The sequence below is a fragment of the Heterocephalus glaber genome, unplaced genomic scaffold (assembly GCF_053883595.1).
Source record: "Heterocephalus glaber isolate CG9 unplaced genomic scaffold, H.glaber_assembly_v1.0 deba00000621, whole genome shotgun sequence".
Classification (NCBI taxonomy): domain Eukaryota; kingdom Metazoa; phylum Chordata; class Mammalia; order Rodentia; family Bathyergidae; genus Heterocephalus; species Heterocephalus glaber.
Window position 1 is genome coordinate 28,843,574 of NW_028258153.1, and position 25,625 is coordinate 28,869,198.

The window sequence follows — 25,625 nt, forward strand, 5'->3', positions numbered from 1 at the left end:
GGGAGACTGCAGAACTAACACATTGAAAACCAACACACACACAAAGAAAACTAAAACACTATGACTACTGATCTAATAAATTAGAGAATAAACTAAAAGGAGCTAAATATCAAATTAATATTATGAAGGAAAGACTCAAAAGTGGATGCATAGGAAAAAGATAAAGAGATTAAAGCAATTAGAAAGGATATGGTAGAAGGGTGGCACACACCTGTAATCCCAGCACTCTGACAGGCTGAGGCAGGAGGATCGCAAATTCCAGGCAAGCTTGGGCAACTTGGTGACTTAGCAAAACTCTCAAAAAATAGGACAGGGGGCCAGGGATGCAGCTCAGTGTGAAGGCCATGGATTCAGTCTCAAATACTTCTTCCTCCTTTTCTCCTTCCTTTTTGCAGAGGAAGGAGGAGGAGGAGGATGAAGAGAAGTGATAGATACAAAAGTCAAAGATCTACTAACTTTAGGATAATTGGGATTTCTCATGTACTCATCTCAACAAAACGAGCTTAAAAGCCGTCAGATATAATGCAGGAAACTCTTCTAATGTCTAATAAAAATTCACAGTAAAAACTTAAGACATGCAGCGTATACCAGGAAAACTGTTTTAGTATTGTTGACATTGACACATCCTGTTTAAGAGTCTAACCTTCAAAAATTTAAAGAAAAAAACCAGAGAATTGTTCAGACATACTAGTAGAGGGAAAAAATAAAAGCAGAATGTTTTTGGTTTTTATGTAACAAACTGTTGGCATGTTTTCTTACTATTTCCATTTTTTATCAGGGCATATAAATTCACTGTGGCACCTTCCAGCACACGCAAATCATATATTCTTATTTTTTGTGTGTGAGGCACATTTTGATCTTATTCACCCCTTGCCCTCCAAGCCCCCTCTCCTGACCTCTTCCTCTTCTCTAATATTCTCCCTACTACTTTCATCTTTTTCTTTTCGAGATTACATATGTGAGCAAAAATACATGGCCCTTGTCTTTCTGAGCCTGGCTTATTTGGCTTAGCGAAATGGCTCCAGCCCCACCTGATCTCCTGCCCACACCCTGACCGCGTCCTAGTGTCCAACTCACCTGCACAGCCAGTGCTGCCTTTAGCCACAGGTCCACTGTCGATGTTCTGTGACCTGTGCCAGGCACACACGGCTCTGCGCCGTCTCTGCTGTGGCTGGATTTCAATCTCTTCTCATAGTTAGGGGGTGATGGCAGCTGCTCTTACTGAGGTCAGATGAAATCTCAGTGTAGTTCTGCTTTGCATTTCCCTGATAGCTAAAGGTGTGAACATTTTTTCATATAATCACTGGGCACTTCTTTTAAGAAGTGTCTGTTAGAGGATTTGCCCATTCATCAATTTGGGTGTTTTTTTATTTTTGTGAGACAGGGTCTGGATATCTTGAGGATCAATAAAACAGATTAGAGATGCACAAACAACTCCAAACACACTATCTTTGTTTGTTTTTGTTTTGTTTTTTGGTACCGGGGATCAAACTCCAGTCCTTGTGCTTGTGGGGCAGGCAGCAGAACCTCTGAGCTAAATCCCCAGCCCCAAACACACTATCTTTGACAAAGGACCCAAACACCTTCACTGGAAGAAAGATAGCTTCTTTAATAAATGGTGCTGGAAAAACTGGCTTTCCACACACCGAAGATTAAACCTAGGCCCGTATCTCTTACCATGCACTAAACTAAAAATGAAATTGATCAAAGATCTAAATATTAAAATAGAAATACTAAATCTGTTGGAAGAGAGAATAGGTAGAACTCTTGAAGACATAGGTGTAAGCAAAGACTTTACGAACAAAACCCCAGTTGCACAGGAAATATCACAAAGAATCAACAACTGGGATCTCATCTTACTAAAAAGCTTTTGCACAGCAAAATAAACCACCAACAGAGTGAAGAGACAACCTACAGTGTAGGAAAAATTTTTGCCAGCTGTTCCTCAGACAAAGGACTAATATCTAGAATATATAAATAACTCAAAAAATAAGAGTCCCCTATTGTAAAGACCCAACTCAAAAATGGGCATCTAAAATGAATAGACACTTCTCAGATGAAGAATTAGAAATGGCAAATAAATATATAAAAAATGTTCAACATCACTAGTCATTTGAGAGATGCAAATTAAAACAATGCTGAGATTCCATCTCACTCCAGAAAGAATAGCTATTGTCAAGAAATCAACCAATAACAAATGCTGTGGCGGAAAAAAAAACCCTTCTTCACTGTTAGTGGGAGTGTAGGCTGGGGCAACCACTGTGGAAATCAGCATGGAGATTCCTCAAAAACCTAAATCCAGGGTTCCATTTGACCCAGATATTCCATTTCTTGGTATCTTCCCCAAAGAATTAAAAGCATCATACCACAGCGATATATCCTCATCCATGCATGTGCTATAATGCAACAGTTTGCAATTGCAAAAACTTGAAAACAGTTCAAATGTCCATCAACCGATGAATGAATAAAGATGATGTGGGTTTTTTGTGGGGTTTTTTGGTACCGGGGATCAAACTTGGGTCCTTGTGCCTGCGCAGCAGGTGGCAAAACCACTGAGCTAAATCCCTGGCCCATGTGGGTTTTTTATACAATGGAGTACTACTCTGCCATCAAGGATAAACAAGACATTTCTAGCTAAATGGACGTACTTTGAGACCATATACTTAAGTGAAATAAATAAGACACACATGTTTAAGTACCATATTGTTTCTCTGGTGTGAGAAACTGAAAGTGTAAATGAGGACCAAAATGTATAATAGATATTGGGAAATGGGAAGAAAATGTTCAAATGAGAAAATGAACAAGGGAGGGGAGAGGGGGAAAGGAAAGAAGGGACAAGAAAAAAGAGAATAGAAGAAAAAAATAGAAACAAAGCTTTGGTAAATTAAGAGGGGAAGAGGCATTGAAAGGCGGGGAGGAGACCTGGGAAAAAAGAATCAAGATACATCCTGTACAGGTACAAACTGCCTATGATGAATGTGATCATTATGTATCTAAAGTGTAAAAAAAAAATTTTTTTTTGAGACAGAGACTCACTATGTAGTTCAGGCTGTCCTTGAACTATGTGGCCCAGGCTGGCCACAAACTTGGTGGTGACCCTCCTGCCTCAAGACTGCTGGGACTATAGGCATGTGTCACCATGCCCAGCTTCAAGTAAATATTCAGTGAGTACTGTGTGTGCCAGGATGGTTAGGGGTGGGAGCCCAAAAGTGGTGCCAGATGGAGAGTTGTGCTTCCCTCACCTAGTACTTTGGGGGATGCAGAAGATTCGTATTGCTGTGTAAGCTCTGTCTCCAAAAGGAATTTCTTACTTGCCCTTAAAAACAGCCCAAGATGCAGCTCAGTGTCCAGGCACCAAGGGGCAGCAGGATTTCTCACCTGGGTCTCTGGACACATCATAAAGCCTGGGTCCGAGAAGTTTTTGGAGCAATTATTTCCACTTCTCTTCAAATGGTATTTGGTTAAATATTGGGTTTCTCCCAGGTAAAAGTGATAACTCTCCCAAAAAGCCTGGCCCCCTGTTCTCAGGGCTTCCAGAATGGGTTAAATGCGGTCACTCGCTGCTGGTGTCCCCATGGCTGTTGGCAACCCCAAAGTCTCTCTCATCCATCACCCAGCCCAGGTCACCCAGCCCAGTGCTCCGTGCCCCTCTTTCTGGGCCTCAGGGCTCACCTCGCACAGAAGGAAACAGGCTACATCTGGGATTTTAACCCAGAATCCTGGATCTGCTAGGGAACCCCAGAAATGACACAGAAGATTGTGTGTGTGTGTTTGAGGAAAAGAGGGTGCAGAGTACAATGATGCCCCAAATTAAAGCCCTTCACCTTTCAGGACCCCAAGGACCTTTTCAGTGTTAATATCTGCGTCACAAGGCTACTCAACTGGAGACCACAATTTCTGCCAAGGGTGGCTCCAGATGAATCTACAAAAGGAGAGGTGGAGCTGAACATGGTGGCACATGTGTGTGTAATCCCAGCATTAGGGAGGCTGAGGCAGGAGGATCGCTGTGAGTCTGAGGCTAGCCTGAGCTATATAGTGAGTTCAAGGCCAGTAGAGACTACATAGGAAGACCTTGTCTCAAAAAAAAGAAACAAAACTTGCAGTGCCTCCTCATAGCATCTGTCTCATCTCTTCAGGTAAGACAACGTCAAAGGTCATTTCATTTAAAATGTCACAGCCTGGATCAAGTGCCCAGTTTAACATAACCTCAATCCAGTTCTTACTGAGTGTAGCTGGCTTACCCTCCAAACTCGCTTGCAGTTTTCTCATAACCAAATAGATGAAAATATAGAAATACATTGTGTTTTTGGTTGGTTTGAGACAGGGTCTCACTATGTGTCCAGGCTGGCCTTGAACCCACAGTGATCATCCTGCCTCAGCCTCCCAAGTTCTGGGATCACAGGCGTGTGCCACCATACCCAGCTATTACCATCCCACTACATTCTGAGGCGCTCCATGGTCCAGTTTCCTCTACACAGAGCAACAGCGCTGTGGCCGCTGCAAATGGCTAAACCAGCAGGCTGCCAAATCTGACTCAGAGGGCAGCGTCTCCCACCCCTCTAAGGTCTCATTCATCCACACACCATACCAGGTTCCCCCTAAAGCACCCGGCAACAGCGTGAGCCAACCGATTTTACGACACAGTGGTCAGGCACCAGAAAGGACTTGACTGCTCCTCCGGAGACACAGCCTGGTACACACACCCTTAACCACTGCACTAGCTAGAGGCGGCTCCAGAACTCTGCCTCTTCCTAAATGTAAGTGCCTTCATCATTAAAAAGAAATACAAGCCTTGCCTGGTGGTGCACACCTGTAATCCCAGCATCAGGAGGCTGAGGCAAGAGGTTTGCTGCAAGTTCGAGGCCAGGCCAGGCTCCATAGTGAGTCCAAGGTCTGCCTAAACTACACAGTGAGACCCTGTCTCAAAAAACCAAAGACTTAAAACAAAACCCAGGAGACCTCTAGAAAAGCAGAAGAGGAGGAGAAAAATGCCCAGAAGAGGAAAAACACAAAAAGAAAAGAGACTGGAGGTAATGAAGAAGGAAAAAGAAGGAAAGGAAAGAGAAGGGGCACAGGGGTGAGGGCTGGCCTCGGAGGTCTGCATGGGGCTGTGGGGGGAGATGAGATGCAGGTGTAGCCCACCCTGGCCTCCCCCGAAGCCTCCCTCATCTGCCTAACCCTTGCGACACGTGACACCATCAGCTCCGATCCAGCCACGCTTTGTGAAGATGTTCTGGCCAACAGTGGGCTGTGTGGGCAACAGTGGTCCTGAGTCTATGCCCGGTGATGTCCTGGCCACGTCTGTCTTCGAGAGGGAGCTCTGTGCAGCTCGAAGGATGGCGAGATCGCCTAGGCACACACTTCCCAGCAGCTCATGACTGTACTTTTCCAGGGCAAGTTGATGTCTGCGGTTTCATGTGTTTGTAGTTTTTCCCAACACACATTAAAACAGGTTTGTGGGGCCAGGGATTTAGCTCAGTGGTTTCACCGCCTGCTGCGTAAGCACAAGGACCTGAGTTCGATCCCCGGTACCAAAAAAAAAAAACCCCCCAAAAAACAGGTTTGTGGTTGTTTGTGGAGGTTACCAAGAGCATTTTTAAGTTTTTGTTTTGAGTAGTGCACATTTGTAGTACCTGATGGCGCTGGAACATGCACAAAACTCACCTTAACCCCAGCTCCCATCCCCTTCCCATCAAGAACCCTCTCGCGCCCAGCTTCCTGTCGCCCACCTTTGTTTTGCTCTGTACTCACGCTTTGGGTTTCTCATGGAAGAGAAGCCAGGCGAGACTTAGGCTTCCATGTCTGGGTCACCCTGTGTGGTGCCACCTAGCGCCCTCCAGATGCTCCCTAGGCTGTCACCCCTGGGACATCTGCTCCCCTGAGAACTGGCACGCAGCAGATGAGAGCTCTGCTTCTCATTTCTGAGCCATGCTCCAGGGTGCAGGGCGAAGGGTGGTTGGCACTTGGCAGTGAGGACCGCAGCTCAGAGTCTGCAGCACCGCTCCCCCCAGCCTGCTCCACCCCCAGGGCACTGGAGAGAACTTGGGGCCCACACAAGAGGGCCAAGCGAGTGGACACTGCAGGCTGCAAGCAGTGCAGTGCACTCAGCCAGCTTCCCAAACCTCTCTTGGAGCTGCTGCGTGCGAAGCATTCTAGACCCCCAGAGCAGGGTCTAGAACAACCAGAGAGCTGGGCTCGGTGGCCCACACCTATAATCCCAGCACTCAGGAGGCTGAGGGAGGAGGGTCTCCAGGAGGCCAGTTTGGACTGCAGTGAGTTCAGGGCTAGCCTGAACTACATAGTGAGATCCTTTTTCAACACCCCTTCCAAACAATAATAAAATAAAATAAGCATGAAGTCCTCCTCTGGATGTTGCCTGCAGTGAAGGTACCTGGGAAATCTCTGATCTACAAATTCCCACCCTGACTTTCCTTCGCTAAGCAGATGGTCTACTCAGAGGAATTTGTTTTGTTTTTTGTGGTACCAGGGATCGAACTTAGGACCTTGTGCTTGTGAGGCAGGCATGGTGCCACTGAGCTAAATCCCCAGCCCTACTCAGAGGAATGTGTACAGAAGGAAAAGGGGATGGCTAAACAAGCTCCAAATGCCATGATGTGAACACTTCGGGAAGTGCTGTTTTGAAAAGAAATGCGGAGAAGCCAAAAATTCCAATGGAAAACAGAAAATCATCCAGAGGTTAGAAAGCAGCCTTGAAAGAGATGGTAGCAATTATGGAACTGTGTGAGCTCCGTCTGGCTCCCAGGGCTTGGACAGCAGTGAGTGCAGGGAGGACGGCAGCTCCCCAGAGACAGACAGCACTGAGGGCCAGACAAGAGCCATCGCCACAGGCACTAGAGGACAACTTGGACTCCAGACCCAGTTAAGGGGGGAAATCACGCGCTCACCTCAGAAAATCTTGGACAGTTTAAAAACCCTCAGGCTCTCTACTGTGGGTCGGGCAGTGCTAGCTGGGCCAGGGGGCGTCTCTGCTGCTGCTGCTTCCACGCTTTAAAGAGCAGGAGCGCTTGCCACACTCTGGGTAAACAACTTTCTGGAAACTGCCTGTGGTGTACTGACCGCACCCTACTCAGAGGGAGAATGGGTAATGTGAGGCAGCTCTGTGATGTGCCGTACTTAAAACTGAGTGCGCAGTGTAACCCTAGATGCCTGAGAACCAAGATGGTGGATGCCTGTCATCCCAGCACTCTGGAGGCTGAGGCAGGAGGATCTCTGTGAGTTTGAGGTCAGCTTGTGCTACTTAGTGAGACTCTGTCTCAAAAACAAATATTAGAACAATGGAAGAGCCCACACCAGGTAAAGGGATTACTGTCCTACCTAGGGCAGAGTCCCAGGGCAGCTGGCAGGCACCCCGTGCATGCTGGCACCTTTTACATGGGGTATCACCCTTATCCAGTGCACCACTGTGTCCAGACCCTGCTGTTCTATCCCCTGTGAGAGGACCAGTTGTGACCTGTGACCTCTATCTCATCCAGAGCTCAGGGAGCTCTTCAGTTTCTGGCCAGGAACCCAGAGAGGCTCAAACCCAAGCTCTCCAGACCAGCACCCAAAGTTTTCTCTGTACAAGGGGTAGCAGTGGACACCTGTAATCCCAGTGCTCTGGGAGGCTGAGGCAGGAGGATCACAAATTGAAGCCCAGACCAGCCAACTTCGTGTTGTGTCAAATATAAAATCAGAAAGAGCTGCAGTGGTTCCGCTGCTTGCGCTGCAAGTACAAGGTCCTGAGTTTGATCGCCAGTACCAAAAAAAAAAAAAATGAGAAAGAGCTGGGGATGTAGGTCAGTGCGAAGGCCCTGGGCTCAATCCTCAGTACAGCAAGAAAACAAAACTCCCCATGGCCGGCCCAACTTCACCTTCCAACCCGGAAGCCCCACATGCTGAGCCCCTGCTGCTGGAGTCCTCCCACCCTCCCCCAGCAGAGCAGGAAGCAAGTGCTGGAGCTGCCCCTTGAGGGTGGGAGCTGATGAGCAGGCTGGGGATCACCAGGCTGGTGACAAAGGATTTGCACTTCTGCCACACAACTCTGCTAGTGCTGCCCTGGAAATACATTACAATGGAGGCATCTGGCTTACTATAATGGTAGCATCTGTGTGTGTGTGTGTGTGTGTGTGTGTGTGTGTGTGTGTATAATTTTTTTTTGTACTGGGGATTGAACTCAGGACCTTGCGCTTTCGAGGCAGGTGCAGCAGTGCCACTAAGCTAAATCCCTGGCCCAATAGTTTTAGATTTTTTTTTTTTTTGGTACAGGGGATTGAACTTGGAACCTTGCACTTTTGAGGCAGGCACATATTTTTGAGTGCCATTAATATAGAAATCAGATTTTTTTTCTTTATTTTATTTTATTTTTTTTGAGACAGGGTCTCAGTATATAGTTCAGGCTGCCCTTGAACTTACTATGTAGCCCAGGCTAGCCTCAAATTCATGGTGATTCTCCCCCCTCAGCCCTTACGTGCTGCGATTCTAGGCGTGTGCCACCATGCCCCACATTAGAAATCAGATTTTATTGCTTTTGGTCAAAGGCCAGAATAAGATGGAAGGGCAAAGACCCACACAATGTAATCTTGAGTTAGAGTAAGTGAATAACGTGTCAGAGGAAGTAGCAACAGAGGAATTATTTCTGGTTCGATTTAACTAGAGTCTAAAATAACTTCAGCAGCCAGCTGGAAAGATAAACTCTACTTGTGCATGCCATGTCAGAGTAAGAAACTTACTTTTCCTGGAGCACAGAAGTGAATGCTGTTGGAAGTGTGCCCAAGAACTTCCTAGTGACAGGCGCTGACGGGTGGAAGAGTGGAGCTGCGTCACCAGTAGTCAAGGCTGCCGATGGGGAACAGGTTCCAGAAAACCCTCGTCTCTCTTCGGAAAAGACAAAATCACCACCCAGCAATGCATTCTGGTCATGCCCAGGCATTCAAAGCACTATGTCCCCCAAGCCTGCCTTGCAGACAGCTGGACACTTGGCCACAGGTTTATGCTGCTAAGAGCCTATCTCATGGGTCTGTCATCCCGCTGCGCCCTTCTGTTGGTTGTTACATCCGCCAAAAGACACACTGTTGTCCCAACCCACACTGCCTGTACAGGCGACCTCATTTGGAAATCGGGGGTCTTTTTGTCCAATCTGTTAAACCAAGGTTGGACTCAATTAGCACCAGCCTGATCCAACTCAAAGCTCTTACCAGACCGGCAAACGGAGGCAGAGACACAGAGGGAAGACAGCGCCATCTCAGAACCAGAGATGAGGTGGCACATCTGGGTAGCAGACCTGGAAGCTGGAAGCGGCAAGGAAAGATCTTCCAAGAGTTGTGCCAGAAGCTGCCTGCATTTCCAGCTTCTGGTTCCCGGGACTGGGAGACAACATGGTTCTGTGGTTTTGCTGCCTGGCTGCTTTTTTGAGACAGAGTCTCGCTATATAGTTCAACTGGGCATGAACCCACTATGTAGTTCAGGCTGGCCTGAACTTGCTGCAATTCTCCTGCCTCAGCCTCCCAGGGGGCTGGGATTACAGGTGTGCACCACCACACTCACCTTTCTTCTCTTTTAAATTTTTATGGTTGGGCTGGGGATTTAGCTTAGTGGTTCCGGCGCCTGCCACGCAAGTGCAAGGTCCTGAGTTTGATCCCTGGCACAAAAAAAAAAAAAAACTTTTATGGTGAAAAACATTTATTTATTTATTTATTTATTTTTATTTAATTTTTTGGGGGGGGAGACAGGCTCTTGCTATGTACAGGGACAGGGTCAGGCTGTCCTTGAACTCACTATGTAGTCCAGGGTGGCTTCAAACTTGAGGCAAACCTCCTGTCTCAGCCTCCCAAGTGCTGGGATTACAGGTGTGCCCAACCATGCCTGGCAAATATTTTTAACATAGTGAACACCATGTGCCCATCCACCAGCTTCAACAATGATCAAAACTTTCATTGCCTTATTCTATTCCCTGCCCACATTTGCTCTGCATGGAGGGGTAAGGCAAACTCAATGCATCATGCCAGAACACCTATAAACCCTGCACTCATCAGCAGCACCTCCTTTTTCTCTCCTCCCCTAACCTCAGACAACCACTAATCTGTTTAATATTGCTATAGTTTTTATTTTGAACATCTCATATCAATGGGATCATACAATCATTTTTAGAGATGGCTTTTTTCCCTTGGTAAATATTAACAAGAAGTGACTGCATTACAGTATATATCAGCAGTTCATTCTTTTCCACAGCTGAATAATATTCCATTGCACGGATATATTGTACCACATTTTGGTTATCCAGTCATCAACTCAAGGGCATTTGGCCACCTTTTGGCTACTGTGGCTAATGCTGCAGTGAACACTCATATAGAAGCTTGTTTGTAGACAAACATTTTCATTTCTTTTGTGTATATCACTAAGAGAGGAAAGGAATCACCAAACTGTCATCCGAAGTGGCCACACCACTTACCAAGACCACTAGCAATGTGCAAACATTCTGGTTTCATCACAACTTCACCCACACTTGTTAGTCTTCACCTTTTTATTATAGCCTCCTGGTGACTATGAGGTGATTTGGCATTGTGGTATCTAATCTGCTATTGCTGAATGACTCATGATGTTGAGCTTTTTCATGTGCTTATTGACCATTTCAGGTATGTATCTTCTTTGGAAAAATGTCTCTTCAGACCTTTGCCTTTTCTTTTTGTTAGGTTTAAGTTTTTTTATTTTTTTCGGTATTGTTTTCTTTGTTTTGTTTTGTTTTGTTTTTGGGTACCGGGGATTGCACTTGGGTCCTTGCACTTTTGAGGCAGGCGGCAGAACCACTGAGTTAAATCCCCGGTCCCTCGGTACTGTTTTCTTTTTGCATTACTAGAATTGAACCCAGGGAATGTTGAATTTCATCCTCAGCCCTTTTTAAAAAATTTTCTTTTGAGCCGGGGATTTAGCTCAGTGGTTTCGTCACCTGCTGCGCAAGCGCAAGGACCTGAGTTCGATCCCCGGTACCTAAAACAAAAACAAAACAAACAAACAAACAAACACAATTTTCTTTTGGGCCGGGGATTTAGCTTAGTGGTGTTGACTGCCTCATAAGTACAAGGTCCCGAGTTTGATTCCCGGTACCAAAAAGGTCTCAAACTTGTGATCCTCCTGTCTCAGCCTCCCAAGTAGCTAGGATTACAGGTGTGGGCCACTGCCCCCAGCTCCTTTGCCTTACACCAGGTTATGTCTTTTTATTGTTGGGTTCTAAGCTCTTTATACTTCCTGGACACAGCTTCTTTCAAATATATGATTTGCAAGTATTTTCCCATCTGTGAGCTGTTTTCATGGCATCCTTTGAAACATAAAAGCTAAACCTGCTAAAATTCAATTTATCTATTTTTTTCTTTGGTTGTTGTGCTTTAGATAGGTATCTAAGAAACCGCTGCACATCACAAAATTTGTTTCTGGGCTTTTTTTCCTAGGGGTTTTGCAGTTTTAGCTCTTCTAATTAGGGGTATGACCCATTTGGAGTTATTTTTTATAGGGTGTGAGGTAGGGGTCCAAATTTATCCTGTTGCCTCTAGCTACTGACCGCACATTTTAATTCAATCTCATTAATTTGTTCTGTGAGACTGGATCTGTTTTCTGTAACCCAACTTTTAGATGACTCTCATCAGACTTCAGTCAAGGGTGATTAAAAGTCAAATGAAGAAATATTTCAAATGACGAAGTGGTTAGCTTTTCCTCGTTGCCTATGATCTGTAACTCATTTCCCCAGTGTTAGTTTTTTCTTGTTTTCTTTTAATATTCTACTGCAGTCAGTCACAGCTGTGCTAAGTCAGTTCTGCCCTAACCCTCAGCTGTGGATCCCACACTTCGGTGTGATGGAGACACCAGGCCCCACGCGCCTGTCTGCTGATCGCAGGCAAATCAGAGATGCAGAGTAACAGCCGGCACCGGGAGGGGGTGGCAGGAAGGAGTCAGGACAGGGAGTGAGAACAAACACAGGCCGGTGACTGGAGGAGAGGGCTGGAGGACCACACAATATCTGTAATCCCAGCACTCTGGAGGCCAAGGCAGGAAGATCTCTTCAAGTGAGGCCAACCTGGACTACAGAGGGAAACCCTGCCCCAAAACAAAACAAAACAAAACATCAGGGATTTGAGCGAAGGCTCAGAACTGGGTCCAGGTGGAGGACACTAATGCCCCCAGTGACCTCATGGGGACATGGAGAGCTAACGCCCAGATGCCCTGAAAGTGCCAGATTTCTTATTCTTTTTCAAGAAAACTTAAAAAAAATTCTAAGTTTGTGTATAAGCCCTCATTTTTGAAAGTTAACTAATTCATATATTTTTTGGGTACCGGGGATTGAACTTGTGCTTGCAAGGTGGGCAGCAGAACCACTGAGCTAAATCCCCAGCCCACTAATTCATATTTTAAAAGCTACGGACAGAATGATCATGTGATCCAGCAATTCCAATCCTATGTGTGTCCCTGGGTGAAGTAAAACAGGCTGGGGGTGGAGCCCAGTGGTAGAGCACTCTCAAAGACCCTGGGGTAGATCCCTAGCACCAAATAAACAAACAAACCAGGAATTCACTTTTTTTTTTTAATGGGAGGGGTGTTTTTGAGGTTTTAATTTTGTTTTGAGACAAGTTCTTGCTATATAATACAGGCTGGCCTCAAGCTCACTGGGTAACCCAGGTTGGCCTCAATCTTGCTACAATCCTCTTGCCTTAGCCTCCCAAGTACTGGGAACACCAGCTGGTATTTGCTTGATAATGTTCTATGCAGCATTATTCACATAGCCAAAAGGGGGACAACTCAAGTAACTATCAACAGATGGATGGGTAGATAAAATGTGGTATGTCCATACAGTGGAATATTATTTACCCGTTAAAAGAAACGCTGATGTGTGCTACCACATGGATGAATTTTAAAGACATTATTTTGAGTGACAGAAGACAGCACAGGATAAAGATTACATGATTGCAGTTATATGAAATATGTTGAATGGGCAAACTCATTGAGACAAGAAAGTAGATAAGAAGTTATCAAGGGAGCCAGGCATGGTGGAATATGCTTATAATCCCAGCATTCAGGAGGCTGAGACAAGAGGATCATGAGTTCAAGACCAGCCTAGGGTTACATGGGGAGTTCAAGGCCAGCTTGAGCTATATAGTGAGAGAAACAACAAAATAAAACAAAAGAAAGAAGTTATCAGGAACCTGGGCATGGTGGTGCACTCCTATGATCTCTGGAGGTTGAGGCAGGAGGATCCCTGCAAGTTCAAAGCCAGCCTGGGTTACATGGTGAGTGGAAGGCCAGCCTAAACTATATAACAAGACCATCTCAAAACCCAGCTCCCCCCAAAACGCACAGATACACAAACCATGATAGAGTCAACCCTATGCGCCTAACGCACAGGCAGTATGTTGTCCCCAAGAGTGAGGGTCTATTGCTTCACCACTTGCTAACAACCTGGGAGTGCAGACTGACGCTCTGCTGCCCTGGCCAGATGAGCTGCGTGATGTGAGGAAGGAGTGGCTGTGGGGGGGTCACTCCCTTTGCTGTCGCTCGCCAGTCTGCAGGCTCACAGCAGAAGAGCACAGAGGACAGAGAACATCTAAACTAACACTCACCCTGTGAGTACCGGACACCAAACAGACAAATGCAGAACCTGAGGAGACACAACAAGGCCTTGCAAATTACACAGGTAGAAGAAGTCAGACCCAGAGGAAGACACATTCCCTTGTTCAGTTCTGTGATGCATCAGAGGATGGGAAGTCACAGCCACAGGACACCGGGGGCAGGGCGGGGGCAGGGCTCCTTCCCAGGTAGTGAGGATGTTCTCGAAGTAGACATGGCTGCCCAGCTGTGTGTAAAACTCAAAACCATTGATCAGCAGGTATGAATTATGTAAAGTGAAGACAAGCCAGTCTCCACGGACTGACAAACGGACAAGGGAAGATGTGGCCACATGACGGGATGGTTATACGTGACAGAAATAAAGGAGGAACTGATGAGCACTTCCACGTGGACGAACCTTAGAAACACGCTAAGTGAGGGAACCAGTCATAAAAGGGCAAACCACACAATTCCTTTCATATAAAATGTCCATGTAATGGATGGCTGCTTAGCCTGTCTACCTGTCTATAGAGACAGAGGCTGGCCGAGCGTGGTGGTGCACACCTGTAATCCTAGCACTCGGGAGGCTGAGGCAGGGGGATCACAGGAGTTTGAAGCCAACCTAGGCTACATAGACCTTGTTGTAAAAAAAAAAAAAGCCCAGAAGCGGGGCTTGAAGACATGGGGAGAGTGACTGTTAGGGATACAGAGCTTCTCCTGCAGGTGATAAAATGCTCTGAGATGGTGGTGATGGTCCACAGTCCTCTGTGTGTGTGTGTGTGTGTGTGTGTGTGTGTGTGTGTGTGTGTGGTACTAGAGATTCAACCCAGGGCTTCCTGCATGCTAGGCAAGCACCAATGAGCCACATCCCCATCCCCTTTTCTTTCTTTTTTTTTTGTTGCAGAACCAGGGCTCAAACTCAGGACCTTGCACTTGCAAGGCAGGCACAGTGCCACTGAGCTATATCCTCGGCCCCCCAGCTGTTTTCTTGAGACAGGGTCTCACCAAATTGCTCAGGCTGGCCTCACATTTGCAATCCTCCTGCCTCAAGCCTCCCAAGTAGCTGGGTTTGCAGGCATGTCCCACCACAGCTTCCTCGGAACACTTTAAATGGTGACTTGTATGGCATATGTGAGTTTTATCACCATAAAGCTTTTTTTTAAGACAAAGAGAGGGATTCAATACTATTACAAAAATACATCCTTGGGAGAGCAGTATAGACCTGCTTACTCTCACACTGTGAGTCTCTCAGACTCTCACCACAGATGCGGATTCATGCAGGCCTTCACCATTCATTCTGCAGGAGTGTCACTGTGTCAGGGCAGAGGATGCCACCACAAAAGGACCAGGTCACAGGTGATTCCAGCCGCACCTGGTGCAGAGCCAAGCAGTGCAGGCTGGGAGCAGGACACTAGCTACAGCTGTGGCAGGTGACAAGGGTAGAGAGAGGTGGCTTAGCAATCAAAATGAAAGCCTGAGAGGAAAAGCTGGGAGGGAAGAATGAGACGTGTAGGTGCGGTCTACCTGAAGAGAAAAGTTGTGTCAAAAAGGATCCCTAGAGCCAGACATGGTGGCACATGCCTGGAATTCCAGCACTCTGGGAGGCTGAGGCAGAAGGACTACAAGTTTGAGCCCAAACTGGGCAGCTTAGCAATTTGGGCGGGGAGGGCTGGGAGTGGAGTTCAGTGCAAAGGCCCTGGGTTCAATCTCCAGTATAGATAGATAGACAAACAGTCAGACAGATGGAGGTGGAGGGATGGATGATGAATGCTTAGGCCGGGCTGGAAAACATGGTAGTTCAGTGGCAGAGCACTTGTCAAACATGCTGGTCCCAAGAGCTGCCAACAAAATTCTTGATGAGCTGACCCCAAGGCCACTCAGAAACACTGCAGCACAGGAGATAAGGGAAGCCATAGGCAGGCAGGCCAGAGGCTGGCAGGAGAAAAGCCCTCATGTTATGCTGCAGTACCCTGGTGACCACAGGCCTCTCCCGAGCCCTGCGCTGCTCACCTGCTTCCCCAGCCTCAGGCAGCTGAGACTAGGAAATGAGTAACAAATTGGGCTAGAGATAATAATTTGGTAGTCACCTGTGGGTTTTAGAGAAACATGAAAAAAAATGAGACTTTGCAAAGCAAGGACGGGAACAGAGCAACTAAAACACTTACTAAACGTTCAGGGCTCACTGGGTTAGACATTCACTGCAGTGCTACCTGTCGTCTGCCCAGCAGTACACGAGGGGACTGAGGATCATCCGAAGGGCTAGGAGAGTGGCCCCGTGGTAGTGCTTGTGCTTAGCATGTATGGGCCCCAGGTTCAAGCCCGAGCACCGCAACAACCTGGTTAGGCTGCAGCCCTGACTTTCTGGAGTTTTACAAACAGTGGAGACAAGGTTGAAAGCTGTGCGTCAACACTGAAGAGAGACATTCTGTCTACAGTTTTCTTGGGGCTGGGATTAATTAAGAGGAAAAAGAGGGCCAGGGATTTAGCTCAGTGGCACCGTGTCTGCCTCAAAAGTGCAAGGTCCTGAGTTCGATTGTCGGTACCAAAAAAAAGAGGACAAAGAGAAATCAAATTAGAAAGACAGGAAAGTTCAAAGGATAAGAAGGGACCAGGTGTGGTGGCATGCACCTGTAATCTCAGCACTCAGAAGGCTGATTCAGGAGGATCGCTACCAGTTAGAGCCCAGTGTAGGGTTTACAGTGAGTTCAAGGCAATCCTGCAGCACGGACTACCTAGTGAGATCCTGTCTCAAAACACCAAAAAAAAAAAAAAAGAGAGAGAGAGAGAAGGTAGCCAATAATTTCAAAACAAGGAAAGAGACTGTTAGACTCAATCAGAAAGCAAGCAACAGCTGGGGGAATAGCAGGTATAAAATTTCAAGATTGGAAGCTTGAAAAGTCTTTGAAAAAGAAATGGAAGTAGCCTTCAAATATATCAAGAGAAAATCCAAATCTATGTTGCTTTAGAAGGAAGAATTAGGAATGATGGAAGAAACTACAGAGATTTTCATGCAGTAGGATAACTTTCCCAAGACGAGTATTGCCAGCGATGGATCCAGTGCTCTGCTGTTGCAACAGCACGATTCCCAAGCTCGGGCCAGTGACCTGCTGTAGAGAGGGCAGGGGAATTCACACACAGGCAGGAAACAGACTCAGGCTCCCTTTCCGCTCTAACTCCCCATGCAGAACTGATTCCAGAGCCAGCTACGATAGCACACGTCTGGCACTCAGGAGGCTGAGGCAGGAGGATCACAAGTTCAAGACCAGCATGAGCTACATAGCAAGCTCAGGGCCAGCCTAAGCAGCACAGTGAAAATCACCAAAACAACAACAAAAAGCTGGAACTGGCTGTGCACACCTGTCATCCCAGCACTCTGGGAGATCAGCAGCTAGTGACAGGGGGTTCCCCTGGGACTTGGGACTTGAGGACCAGAATCCCTGCTGGCCTTGAGGGCTCAGTCTGGAGCCACTTCCCAGGGACAAGGAAGCCGGAGGGAATTGAGCTGGGGAGAGGAGCAGGAGAAACAGTAGGAGGCTTCCAAACAACGGCTCTAAAGGAATCAGGAAATAAGATCACAGCGCATTGCATCGGGTGCCAAAAGTGTGGTGGCTTCCGTGGGACTCTGTCTCCCCCTGCTGAGGCCAGAGGCAGTCGCCACGGGAAAGGGCTGCAGGGCCAGGGAGGTTTCTTTTCTGGGAAGAGGCAGGAAAACCCTCTTCTCCAGCAGCAGAGGGGACAGTGCTGGTCACACAGTCACCCCTGCCGGCCCCTTCCCACCTGACCCTTCTCCAGAGGCTCCTTCTGAGCTGCTAACTGATTGCAGATTGGGCTTCGGCTCTGCTGCCCTTAATTAGGGCTCTGGCATTCCATCCTGGCACAGACTTTCCTCAAAAATTCTACTCAATGACAAATCTGGGGGCTGAGCAGGACTGGGGACAAGAGCTTGCTTACAGAGCCACCCCTTTCCTGGGACTCAACAAGCAGCAGCAGCTGGGGAAAGACGGTATCTCCCTGGGACACTGGGGAAGGGCCCCTGAGCCCCTCCCACCAGCCCTCCCGCTCCAAAGGGTCATCCACTCTTTTGTTTCTGTTTTGATTTTTTGAGACAGGGTCTCACTATGGAGTACAGGCTGGACTTGAACTCACAAAGATCCTTCTGCCTCAGCCTCCCGAGTGCTGGGACTACAGGCGTGCACCACCATGCCCAGCTAGGTTGCTCTTTCTTATTTGACATCACCATTTACATCTTTATTCCGTGAAACAGAGACAAGGCACTGCACTACAGTTAGGTACTGCTTTCTAATAGAAACCAACCACAAGGCCATCAGATTCTTGAAACTTTTATAGTGAGCACCTAGGAAAACAAAATGCTGAATAAATAAATGCTCACACATGTACACACACACAAATTGAGGGCTGTGGCAGCCTGATGCCACTCTCTAGGGCTCAATGATAATAACTATTAAACAGGGGAGAGGACTTTGAAGTTCTGCATGAAAGGTTTTACCTAAATACAATTATCCCATTAAATCCCCATCATCCCATCTAGAAGGGTGGGCCTTTCATCCGCTCTTCTTTCACGCTCACGTTCTGAGATAGCAACTTCTTTGGGCCACAGGGATAAGGGAGACTAAAAAGAGTTCCAAATGATTTTGCTACTTTTTGTCTAATTTCTGAAAGAGCCTAAAGGAAAAAAGTTCTTTCTTTACCCAGAGGCCAGTGCAAAGAGTAAAAAGCTAATTACTAACACTGGAAGCAAGATGCTCATTCCAAGTGAATGAAACACTCATTAGAAGGAGAGGGTAACTGAGCAGGAGCCCCGGCCAGGAACCTTGAACAGGAGACAATCACACCTTGCCTGACTGTCTCGGGCACAGAAAAGGGGAGCAACTGCAGTGGAGGGTTTATTGGGAGGCAGAATCCTCAAACTCCAACAGCAGGACCAGGAAACAGAATGAAAGAGGCGCTTTTTATTTTTTGGTACCAGGGATTTAACTCATGACCTTGCACTTGTGAGGCAGGCAAGGTGCCACTGAGCTAAATCCCTGGCCCCAAGAGGTGCTTTTTAAAGAGGCAAACTTAAGCCAGATGTGCTGGCGTGCACCTGTAATCCCAGCATTTAGGAGGCCGAGGCAAGGAGGATCACCTCAAGTTCAAGGCCAGCCTGGGCTACACAGTGAATTAATTCAAGGCCAGCCTAATTACTTAGCAAAATACTTAATAAAATAAACAAACAAAAATAACAAGAGAGGCAAATGTAGAGCAGAAAGCCACTGTAGAGTGAGGCTAAGACCCTGCAGCTTGGGGCCTGAGCCCAGCTTCAGGTGTGGGAATCTTCACATGCGTTCTCCCTGGCAGCTCTGCCCACCCTTTGGGCCCCCGGCACCAGTGCACCCTAGAAGCTGAGCCCTGGAGTCAGGACAGGGGTGCTGCATGGCATCATGGCCACGCTGGGGTTGGAAGGCCTAGTGTCTGCTTAGCTCTGCTTCCAGCACCTGCTGGGTCACAGGACCCCGGGAGAGCACTCACCTGCCGGGTCTCGGCACTCTCCATCAACCTGGAAGGCCAGTAGGGCCAGACAGGGAACGGGACGGAGATGTTAAAAGATGTGCACACATACGAGATGTTTGTGGGTTTTTCTGTGATACTGGAGATTGAACCCAGGGCCTTCAAATGGAACTATATCCCTAGACCCGTTTTTTATTTTTCACTTTGAAACAGGGTCTAAGTCACCCAGGCTGGGCTCAAACTTGCAATCCTCCTGCCTCAGCCTCTCAGAGTGCTGGGATCAGAGGTGTGCACCATACTTGGCATGGCATTTTTTTAATGATGCAAAGACCACCAGGTGTCCAGGTAGAGAATTCTTCAAATGTGAGATTTAATCATTCATAAGTACATGTGTAACTATGTTATATACATGTACTTCAAACACACTGTAACATATTAGCTTCTCATAACTACATAAGCCAGCTGGTATAGCTGACTTCCAGACACGTGCTGAGACAAACCAGTACTGCATAGGAGCGAAGGGAAAGAGAGGAGCCTGAGCCTGAGCATGAATGTACAAAAGACACAGCGGGGAAGGCGAATCTGCCTGTCCTGATCCAACGGCCTCTGTGTCCTTGGACATGAGGTCACAACATCACCGACTCTGGTGCCACTTGCTGTTTAATTGAGGAAGTGACTTAGCCAGAAACAACCGGAGAACACAGGCAGTAAAACGGATTGGGGCCTGGCCGCTGTGTAGTCTAAGATAAGCGATCTAGAAGGCTGGGAAGGAAGGGGAACCACCCACCAGCGGGGTGATAAAGACAAGGACATGGCAGGGGGTGGCCAGGAGGAAGACACAGGCCAGGAGAAACAGCAGGGGACAGAGAGCAGCCTGAGCACAGAGCTGCAATGGCACCCCAACTCCCTGCTGCTGACACCCCAGGAAAAGGCAAAGTCACAGGCTCTGATGATCGGGCAGCTGTGGCAGGAGGATGGTGTTACCTGGGCTGCCCGCTTCCTCCTCCTCCCCCTCCTCTCCCTCCCCCTTCTCTCCCCACCTCCTCCAACTCTATCCAGCACCACCCACATGAGACCAACAGTCTCAGGGGATGCCGCCGGACACCCAAGCAGGACCAGAAAAGGAACACTGATGTGACAACCCAAGCACGGAGAGATGATGGAGGGCTGGGAAAGGTTTCTTAGACCAGATGGTGTTGGCCAGGCCTTGAAAACGAAGATTCAGAGATCAGAGAGTAAAAATGGCATTGCAGGAAGAGAGACGCCCAGGACCGGGAGAGGACAGAGCTGGCCACAGGGGCCCAGATTCCAAACTGTGCATCGGAAGGACAGGCTGCACACTTGGCCCACGGACACCCCATAATGAAACTGTTACATGTGTGTTGAGATCTGGAGAGAGGGCTAGTGTCTTTCAGGTCTTCAGAAGGATTCATGACTTTAAAGACGTGAGGGCCATTCATGCAGGCAACTGGCAGGGTGATCATGGGTGAGAGGGGGCTGAGTTACATGGGTCAGGCCCACTTCTCTCCATGACACCTGCTCAGTTGTCCCATGACACCCGACAGTTGTCCCTACCTGACCTATCTCTCCCTGGTGGCTTCTTAGTCACTGAGGATTTATTTATTTATTTGTTTGCTTGTTTGTTTATTTATTTCTGGTACAGGGGATCAAACTCGGGTCCTTGAGCTTGCACAGCAGCAGGCGGGCGAAACCACTGAGCTAAATCTCCAGTAGTCACTGAGGATTTAACAGAGTGATTGGTACACTGTAAAAGAGCTCAATAAGGAAAGTCAGTGACACCCTTTATAAAAAGGAAACCAGCAAAGGTTAACAAAAGAGAACCCGGGAAAGGGGAGGGGAGGTAAGGAGAATCAATACATGAAAATGCCACAGAAAGCAGAGAAAGCCAGGTGTGGTGGGCACACCTATAATCCCAGCACTTGGGAGGCTGAGGCAGAAGGATCACTGTGAGTTAGGAGCCAGCATGGGATACAAAGTGAGTTCGAAGACCAGCCTGCACTACATAGCAAGACCCTTTTTTTTTTGGTACCAGGGATCGAACTCGGGTCCTTGCACTTGTGTAGCACGCAGCAAAACCACTGAGCTAAATCCCTGGCCCACAAGACCCTGTCTTAAAAAACCAAAAATAGTAATAAAATGTCTTATGGGTCAGGGATTTAGCTCAGTGGTTCTGCCGACTGCTGCGCAAGCGCAAGGACCCGTCGATCCCCGGTACAAAAAAATAAAAAAAATAAAATGCCTTAGAAGGCTGGGCACGGTGGCATATGCCTGTAATCCCACACTCAGAAGGTGGAGGCAGGAGAATAACTGTGAGTTTGAAGCCAGTCTGGGCTACATAGTGAGTTCAAGGACCGTCTGAACTACGTAGTGAGACCCTGTTTCAATAAATAAAATAAAGTAAAATTAAAATAAAATGTCATAGAAGCTAAAGGAAAAAAGTCTTGGGAAAGATGAGGTGGTCTCCAGTGTCAAGTACAAGAAAAGTTTGGGTCAGGGATTTATCTCAGTCTGCCTCACAAACACAAGGTCCCGAGTTCAATCCCCCATACCAAAATAAATAAATAAATAAATGGGCTGGAGATTTAGCTCAGTGGTGCCACCACCTGCCTTGAAACCCAAAGGTCCCAAGTTTGATCCCTGGTACCAAAAAATAAAGTTTAAAATAGGCAATGACTGCTGGGTGCGGTGGCACACACCTGTAATGCCAGCACTCGGGAGATGGAGGCAGGACTGGCACAAGTTCAAGGGCAACCTGGACCTCATAGCAAGTTCAAGGCCAGCCTGAGCTACATAGGGAGACCCTGTCTCAAAAAAAAACAACAAAAAAACACAAAAAACCTTCCTATCCAAAAGGCAATGAATGGGGAAAGGAAATCTCCAAATTCAATGACTTTTAGATGTTGGCATCTGAGGAAAAAGGCTGGAAGTTGAGACTAAGGTGCCAAACATGATAGCGCATGCCTGTAATCCCAGCTACTCAGAAGCCTGAGGCAGGAGGATGGCAAACAAAAGCCCAGCATAGGCAACTTAGAAAGATTCTGTCTCAAAATAAAAAGGAAAAAAAAAGGTTGGGGGCATAGCTCAGTGGGAGAGTGCTTGCCTAGCAAGTACAGGCCCTGGGTTCAATCTCTAGTCCAGAGAAGAAAAAAGCTGGAGCCCCTCAGAGCGGAAGGGGTGCTATTGATGACTATGCAGAACAGGATAGCAGAAACCAGGCCCGTTCTGGGAGAACACACTCACAGTCACCTGGCTGAGGAGGAAGTCAGTGGAGCAGCCAGGAAGGCAGCAGACACCGCCCAGTGTCGAAAGGGGCTTGTGAAAAGAGAGACAGGACATCAGTCAAAAGAGTGAGTGGAGGTAAGAAATGGCTTTAACCCCTGCATTCTCCAGCCACCTGACACCTAGAGGTGGGCTAGGCCTTCAAACAGCTCTTTCATGAGTGTCACCTACAGGACTCTGCTACCTTAGGAAGTGACCCTCAAGAAACACTCTAGCGTATGCCTGTAATTCCAGCACTCCAGAGGCTGAGGCAGGAGGATTGCTACAAGTCTGAGGCCAGCCTGGACTACACAGTGAGTTCAAGGCCAGCCTGAACTAGCAAGACTGTCTCAAAAAACCAAACAACACGGGCTGTGGATTCAGCTCAGTGGCGCCACACCTGCCTCTCAAGCACAAGGTCCTGCGTTCCATCCCTGGTACCACGAAAACAAAAAAAAACCAAACAACAAAAAAACAGCAGCACTCTGGGGCTGGGAGTGTGATCAGGGATCAAGCATCTGGCTTGTGGGAGGCCCTGAACCACACGCTCACACATACAAAGATACTCTTTTTCTTTACTGGTTAATTGTTATTTAAAGAACTTTTAATTATTATTTTTACTTTCAGAACATGAGGCACTTGAAAGGCAATTTTTCATATCCAATAATCCTTTACGTATAAAAGCTTCCCACTGTGCTTTATATTTTTCCAAATTATTTTAATTTGGCAGAGGATGCATTTTTCAAATGGGCTTTCAGTATGTCCTCTTCTTAAAAGGAAAAAATAAAAAGGTGAGGTTAACTTTTAGGTGTTTGCTGAAGTTAATTCCTGCATAGACTGGCAGAACAAGAACAGGAAATACATCCACAGAGCAATATTTCGTTTCCTCCAGTGCTAATTTCTAATTTCACATCAGGTACAGCTGAGAGGACAGAGAAGTCAAGGGAACCCACACACCAAGGGTGCACTGGGTGAGAAACACTGGGTGGTGTCACGGTACAAAGACTCAACCTTGTTGATGATGACAGGGACAGGAAACTGAGCCATATGGTATCAAGAGGGTCAATAATAAGGCAGAGTTCACCTAGACTAGTGATAGCGAACCTTTTAGAGCTATCAGTGATAAAAACAGCCTGCTGGGGCACACATACTGTAGATTTACCACCACTGGCCTAGACTGGTCTTAAAGCACAAGCGGGCAACTCATCCAAACAGCACCGGCTTCCACCCAGGGCAAGGAGACCTCCTTGTGGAGCCCAGGGAACTGAGGCCAGGGGTGAGGACAGCTGCGTGGCCTGGCAAGGCTGTGGGATCAACGCCTATGCCCCAGTGACACTCGGCACCTGAAGCAGAAAGGCAGCAGAATCTCAAGGGCCAGAGCTGAGCACAGGGCCAGCTTAGCACATGGCAGGCCTTGGGTCCAATCCCCAGCACCACAATGAAAATAAAATAAATAAATTGCAAAGCTCATAGCAGAGGTTTAAATAACCAAAAGAAGAGATATTTATTACAAAAGTCAGTTTGTTTTCTCTTCCTGTGTTTCATATTTTTCCTTTATGTCAATAAATGATGGATAAAGTGACCAGAAACCTGCATGATTAAATAACATTAACAAGTTCATCAACAAACCACATTTCAGAGAATAAGGTAAGAGATTGAAAAAAATATTCCCTAACCCAATGTATCCCTCAAAATTGCACATTTTCTAATTTGTTTACATAATTTAAAATATACATAAAGTGATCTTAACATATTGATTAATATCTTTTCTTTTTGGTACTAGGGATCAAACTCAGGACCTTGCGCTTTCGAGGCAGGTGGCGGAACCCCTGAGCTAAATCCCCAGCCCGTACTGATTAATATCAAATCTACAGCCTTAGAGACATATTACTCAACACCTTTGAAAGAAGAGACACCTCTTGGGCCCTGGGAACCACCAACGTGACCCATCACACACAGTTCACACCTCTGGGACAACACGTCTCTCCCCTTCTCTAATTCTAGTCTTCTGCTGAGGTCAACTCCAGGAACCTGCTTGTGACAGAGATCCATCCTCCCAAAACAGGGACCCGAGGATTACCTCCCAGAGGACCCCACAGTCCCCAGGCCACAGATCCGGGGTTGAGGGCCACACAATGGAATGGTCAAGACGACACTGAACATTACAGAGAAAGACCAAACACGTCAGGAGCCAAAGTCATCTGCGAGGAGTCAGAGGAGAACAAGTCGCCAGTAAACGAAGATGTGTCTGCTTCTAGAGCGGTTGCCTTGGAGATGGAGAGCAGGCAGGTAGTGGTCTCCCCCACCTAGGCGGTAAGGCGTTCTTTACCAGAGGCAGGCTCATAGCTCGATCAGCTGGAGCCCCGGCTGCATCATGATTAATGCTTCAAAGGTGAGCCGTGCTCTGCAAACATATTACCCAAGCAAACTCGATGGCCCTTCTATTCATCTTGGGTACAGACCACGCATGGCTCTGCCTCCTCAAGTCTCGAGGCTGGTGAACAAGCTCCAAGGCTGGGACAATTAAGGTTACAGGAACAAACCGCAAGCCAAGTGAGGATGCTGGCGGCTTCTCACGCCACTCAGTACATTCAGGACACAACAATAGAAGCTATCACAGTCATTCTGTAGTGTAGAAAAACAGCACAGCCTTCCTGCTGGCAGGTGTCCCGGGTGGCCAGCAGCAGTGAGGCCTCCCAAGCTGAGGTTAAGCTGGCACGGAGACGGCCCAAGACCTGACAGTCCTTGTGTGTTCCCACTGTCCTTTTCTCCTCGTGAGCACCAGTCACTCGCTCAATACGTGAGCTTGTCTCCTCTGCACCAGAGAGGCGACCTCCCTGGCGATCAGTGGGGAGATAAACAGAATTGTACAGCTCGTCTGTGAAGAGAAGGAGTGAGAAACGTGCACAACCATTCCTGTCAGGGATTCATGTTTGCAACGTAACAATGGATTTGGGCAATTAAAAGATAACTTTTATCCTTCAGTGGATTAGAAAATGACTTTTGAAAATTATACTTAATACCACACAATACTTAATGTCACATTAGTTGCCAACCCCCCCCTCAAAAAAACTAAAGTATATGATGGACACAGGCCGAACAAAAACTGTCAGCGTGTGGATGGAAAGCAGGTAACTGCTAGTAGACCAGGTTGTTTTCTACAAAAGTCCCCATCATCAGAAGGCACTGTCCTCCCAAAGGAGGAGCATCAGGAGTGGAAGAGCAGGGTACAGCATGGACTCCGGAAGCCA

The 25,625-nt window shown here is 47.3% G+C and overlaps 1 protein-coding gene across 3 annotated transcripts in view; it reads right to left on the bottom strand.

Moving 5' to 3' along the window:
- Positions 1-1,450: 1,450 nt before the first annotated feature.
- Positions 1,451-25,625, bottom strand: part of Slc37a3 (solute carrier family 37 member 3) — a 73,597-nt gene continuing 49,422 nt past the window's right edge. The window contains exons 15-16 of one of the 3 annotated variants that reach the window (XM_087206315.1): positions 9,544-9,637; positions 1,451-8,874 (exon numbers count right to left, since the gene is read on the bottom strand). In XM_087206315.1, the coding sequence (XP_087062441.1) occupies positions 8,726-8,874; positions 9,544-9,637 (243 nt within the window). In that variant the 3' untranslated portion in view covers positions 1,451-8,725. Of the gene's footprint in view, positions 8,875-9,543; positions 9,638-23,853; positions 25,253-25,625 lie in introns of those variants that run through there. The other 2 variants (XM_021263692.2, XM_004851280.4) reach the window with 2 other exon arrangements.